Source organism: Bos javanicus, chromosome 8 (assembly GCF_032452875.1).
Source record: "Bos javanicus breed banteng chromosome 8, ARS-OSU_banteng_1.0, whole genome shotgun sequence".
NCBI lineage: Eukaryota > Metazoa > Chordata > Mammalia > Artiodactyla > Bovidae > Bos > Bos javanicus.
The window spans coordinates 23,349,743-23,355,403 of NC_083875.1; the positions used below are offsets into that span (position 1 = coordinate 23,349,743).

The 5,661-nt window shown below is 43.8% G+C and overlaps 1 protein-coding gene across 1 annotated transcript; it reads right to left on the reverse strand.

The window, feature by feature from the left end:
* Positions 1–1,982: 1,982 nt before the first annotated feature.
* On the reverse strand, positions 1,983–2,643 carry LOC133252515 (interferon omega-1). The gene has a single exon (XM_061425158.1). It carries the CDS (start codon positions 2,641–2,643, stop codon positions 2,056–2,058), a length of 588 nt encoding a protein of 195 aa, XP_061281142.1. The 3' UTR covers positions 1,983–2,055.
* Positions 2,644–5,661: the final 3,018 nt, after the last annotated feature.

The following is a 5,661-nucleotide window of genomic DNA, read 5'->3' on the forward strand; positions in this document are numbered from 1 at the left end:
AAACAAAATCATCAGTAATGTTTGCAAAATTGCTTCCCAGTTTATCTCACTTCATTGCATGAATGCCGTATTTGACTAACAATGCCAAAGGATGCTAAAACTACCTCACAATTGCACTCATCTCACAGGCTAGTAAAGTAATGCTCAAAATTGTCCAAGCAAGGCTTCAGCAATACGTGAACCATGAACTTCCAGATGTTCAAGTTGGTTTTAGAAAAGGCAGAGGAGCCAGAGATCAAATTGCGAACATCTGCTAGATCATCGAAAAAGAAGAGAGTTCCAGAAAAACATCTGTTTCTGCTTTATTGACTATGCCAAAGCCTTTGACTGTGTGAATCACGATAAACTGTGGAAAATCCTTCAGGAGATGGGCACACCAGATCACCTACCTGCCTTTGAGAAATCTGTATGCAGGTCAGGAAGCATCAGGTACAACTGGACATGGAACAACAGGATGGTTCCAAATAGGAAAAGGAGTCTGTCAAGGCTGTATTTTGTCATCCTGCTTATTTAACTTATATGCAGAGTACATCATGAGAAACACTGGGCTGGAGAAAACACAAGCTGGAATCAAGATTGTGGGGAGAAATATCGACACCCTCAGATATGCAGAAGACACCACCCTTAGGGCAGAAAAGTGAAGAAGAACTAAAGGGCCTCTTGATGAAAGTGAAAGAGGCGAGTGAAAAAGGTGGCTTAAAGATCAACTTTCAGGAAACTAACATCATGGCATCTGTTCCCATCACTTGATGGCCAGTAGATGGGGAAACAGTGGAAACAGTGGCTGACTTTATTTTTCTGGGCTCCAAAATCACTGCAGATGGTGATTGCAGCCATGAAATTGAAAGAAGCATACTCCTTTGAAGGAAAGTTATGACGAACCTAGACAGCATATTAAAAAGTAGAGACGTTACTTTGTCAACAGAGGTCCATCTAGACAAGACTATGGTTTTTCCAGTGGTCATGTATGGATGTGAGACTATAAAGAAAGCTGAGCGCCAAAGAATTGATGCTTTTCAACTGTGGTGTTGGAGAAGACTCTTAGAGTCCTTGGACTACAGGGAGATCCAACCAGTCCATCCTAAAGGAGATCAGTCCTGGGTGTTCTTTGAAGGGACTGATGTTGAAGCTGAAACTCCAATATTTTGGCTAATTAATGGGAAAAGCTGACTCATTTGAAAAGACCCTGATGCTGGGAAAGATTGAGGGCAGGAGGAGAAGGGGACGACAGAGGATGAGATGGCTGGATGGCATCACCGACTCAATGGACATTAGTTTGGGTGGACTCTGGGAGTTGGTGATGGACAAGGAGACCTGGCATTCTGCAGTTCATGGGGTCGCGAAGAGTCGGAAACGACTGAGCGAATGAATTGAACTGAATTGAATTGAACTCATGACCCAGTACCTATCGTAAATTATTAATTTCAGTTTACAAAATCCCTTTTTCTCTCATTTCTTTCAAACAAGGGTCTTCCCTTGTGGCTCAGATGGTAAGGAACCTGCCTAAAATGCAGATTCCAGATTCCATCCTTGGTTGGGAAGATCCCCTGTAAATGGCAACATACTCCAGTAGTCTTGCCTGGATCATCCCATGGACAGAGGAGCCTGGTGGGCTACAGTCTATGGGGTCACAAAAGAATCGGACTTTACCTGGCAACTAAACATAAAACGGTAAAAAATTCAAGAAGTTCACCTTGATAATATTTAATAAATAAAACAAATTACAAATATAATGAAATAAAAATGTGAATGTATTTGTTAAATTTTAATACAATGTAAACAAAAATATTTTATATGGAAAAATAAATATGAGGAGATAAAAGAATAAATATAACAAAATAAATAAGCAAACAAACAATACAATCAGGGCAGTCTTCACCTCGGGACTGATGCACCTGCAGCCAAAAAAATTTATATATATTCATTTACTACTGACAAAGTATTGGCTGAAGTAACTCAATAAATTTTGTGGCTACAGCAGAAATCAGAGTCTTCTGAAACGGCCGAAGATGAGTGTGCAAAGATGATGGGGCATCTTAGTCAGTGAAAGTCATGTCAAGGTGAGTTCAGGTCTCCATCCATCATTCTTAACCTTTCTTGCAAGCTGGTTGATGAAGACAAGGATTTCATGATTTCCAGTCTGACGATTTCCCAGGCACAGTCGCTGTATCCCTTCTCTTTCAGGTAGACATGGATGCCCTGGAAGTACCTCTTCACAGCCAGTGTGGGGCCCGTCCTTCCCAGGGCAGAGTCTTCCTCTCCAGTCAACAGGCCCAGACAGGCATCCAGGTCATCCAGCTGCTGATGGAGTCCAGTGAGGAGCTGCTCCAGGAGGGTGGTGTCCCAGGCAGCAGAGGAGCGCTCTGTGTGGAAGAGGTTGAAGCTCTGCTGGAGCAGCTCGTGGAGCACAGAGATGGCCTGGGCCTCCTGGAGCTGGCCGCCCTCCACCATTTCCTGGGGGAAAGCAAAGTCTTTTCTGTCCTGCAGACATAAGCGAGGGGAGAGTCTCCTCATTTGGCCCAGGAGCCTGAGGTTCTTCCTGCCAACCAGCACGTGGTTCGGAGACAAGTCACAGCCCAGGGATCCTCCCGGGCCATAGCTGACCAGCACCAGGGCCATCAGTAGAGAGAGCACGAAGGCCATGGGGAAGATGAGGCTGCTGCTGGCCTGGCTGAGACAGCGTCTGGTGGAACCTTGAGGTAGGTTCTCTGATGCCATGCTTTCTAAGCAAGGCCATTAAATAGGGAACACAGTAATTTTCATTTTCTAGTCATTTCTATACACTTTTACTTCCTTTTTTGATTTTCATTTATTTATTCTGAATATGGTCAAAGAAATTGTCATCAGTCTAAACTATTAATTTTATCTATTTCCCAATAACTTCTAATGTACCCATCCAAATGGATATTTATCAATCAAATGAGAAAGGTCTTTGTCTTACATCAGAAATGATGTAGGTTTCTAAGTACAAACATTACCACTCTTTCTCTTTCATGTGTAAATGTGGCTCTTCTCTGTTCCATGAACACATTTTTGGCCCTGATCCTAGGCTCAATTTCTGTTTCTTACTTTGCTTAGGAAGGCAGGCTCTGTGTTTATCAGGCATTTACCAGGTCACTCTCACAAAGAAACTGTTTGAAACAAAGGATGGGTTTTCTTGAGTGTTTGATTTAGAGAAGAGGCTGATTATTGTGAGTCCATGAGCTCCTCCCATGTTTCTTTTCCTTCTAGAACACGTTCCTGCAGGTCCATGTGGTTGTGCTTCAGGGAACCACGAAGTCAGGACTATTACACATCACGCTTGCTTTCACCATTTTCGTACTGGAGACCTATTGTCCATTGCTGGCCCGGCCATTACCCCTACCAAGAATTCTGGTTCTTCTCAGATGATATGGGTGGGGAGATTCTAATTCCAGGATAATTGTATTTCCCCAGCAGCACCTCACTCACATGGGAGAGATCACATGGAGCCACCCCCTGTCCTCCGGAGTGACAGAGTCCCCTTGCTCACCTGCTGGGCTCCCTCCCTCAGGGCAGGCTCACCACATCCTGAGGACTCAAAAATCTCCTTTCTGTGGAGGGCTCATTTACTTGTGAAAATAAATCGTCTTCCTAAACCATCACCTCTCACCTGCAGTGTTTGTGTGAAGGACCCTAGTTCTCAGTGGTGACCTCCTCTTCTCTGACCCGTTTCCCCAGGTGTCCAAAGTGTCAGCAAAGCTCAGTCCTTGAGAGCAAAAGTGAGTTTGTGCAAGTTGGTGGAGGAATTTCCAACTGCAATTATTCTGCTTTTAGTAGATTAAATATCTACCCTGCTAAGTATAGTTTTTATTATTCAACTCTTTTACTTAAACTGTTCGACACTTGTTCTGCTCAAACTTTCTGAACTGGAGGATGGAGATTCAGTATTGGTGTTGTCTCTTACTGGAAGCTTATGTCACAGAATCTAGTGAGTTACAGTTGTTCATTCAGGCAGTTGATTCCACCAGGCATCTCTGTTCCTCTGTCTCTTTTCCTCTGAGAATGCAGGACAGTGAGACCCAGCCTACTAGATCAGGAGAAATAGTCTTCTTTCCTTGAGTGTAATTTTTCATTTAAACTTTTTATATTCACTTAGTGACTTCTTTTGGGTAGGCTCTGGGAGTTGGCAGGAGAAGGCAATGGCACCCCACTCCAGTACTCTTGCCTGGAAAATCCCATAGATGGCAGAGCCTGGAAGGCTGCAGGCCATGGGGTCGCTGAGGGTCGGACACGACTGAGTGAATTCACTTTCACATTTCACTTTCATGCATTGGAGAAGGAAATGGCAACCCACTCCAGTGTTCTTGCCTGGAGAATCCTAGGGACAGGGGAGCCTGGTGGGCTGGCTGCTGTCTCTGGGGTTGCACAGAGTCGGACACGACTGAAGCGACTTAGCAGCAGCTGGGAGTTGGCGATGGACAGGGAGGCCTGGTGTGCTGCAGTTCATGGGGCTGCAAAGAGTCGGACATGACTAAGCGACTGAACTGAACTGAAGTGACTAACTTATTGGACAAGATTTGTCTCATTGCTCCTGTTGTGGCTGCAATTCATGATGACGGGAGAACAACAAAGGGAAGTAAAGAAAGCCAGAGGGGCTGCATCTCTATCACTTTCAAGACATTAGATTTTTTTTGTTTCTCTTTACATTTCTAGAAAGTAAAATTGCCAGTTTTTTTGTGGGCAACAAGAAAACAAGAGTAAGTCTCAATGTCATGAATATGAAAGAAGGGAAGTGGCTTTCCCCTGACCCAGTGACGTATTCTGAGTTAGCAAACTGCAGTGCAGCACAGCTGGGGACAAGTCTGAGGCAGAGGAAACGATGAGGCCAGTGTGAGCAACAGAAAGGCTGGGACAGGGCTGCTTCTTACAGAAGTTCAAAGAAGGACAAGTCCTTGATCTGTTGACTGCCATCAGCTTTGTAAGACCAGCCTCCTAATTTTTCTTTTCTTTAATCAACATTTGGTCAGTATAAGGGGAGAAGGAAGAAGTCGTACTCACCAGCTCACAAGAGACAGACAATCAGAGCCCCAGTTGCTTGAACACTAATCCTCTCTTGCAGGGTCGACACGACCAGCCTTGCTGAGCATCTTCGTAGGTGATAAATCCACTTGGGCAAAGAGAATATGCTTTGAAACAACTAGAATGAAAGGGAAGTAAATGATTCCAAAAGATCCCGATCTCAGTCTAGCTAATAGTAGTTATGACATTAAAAATAATAACTGAATTTTATTGATTACTAACCCTAATGATCTCCCTAATATTCCGGCTCTTGATACTATCACATTGATGGGTTGGGTTTCTGCAGGTTTTTAAAGACTTTTTAAAATATTTATTTCATGTGTTTATTTGGCTGCGGCATGTCTTAGTCGATGTATGCTGGTTCTTGGATCTTGGTTGCTTCGTGCAGGATCTTTATTTTTTTTTTCTTTTAATTTTTATTTTTAAACTTTACATAATTGTATTAGTTTTGCCAAATATCAAAATGAATCCACCACAGGTATACATGTGTTCCTCAGGATCTTTACTTAGGCCACGGGAAGTCTTGCTTGCGATGCAGAATCTAGTTTCCTGACCAGAGATCCAGCTCAGGCTGCCTGCTTTGGGAGCATGGAGTCCTGGCCCCTGGAGCATCAAGGAAGT

What these genes read in the sequence shown, in the direction of transcription:
- LOC133252515 (XM_061425158.1), bottom strand. Translation starts at nt 2,643, where the DNA reads ATGGCCTTCGTGCTCTCTCTACTGATGGCCCTGGTGCTGGTCAGCTAT.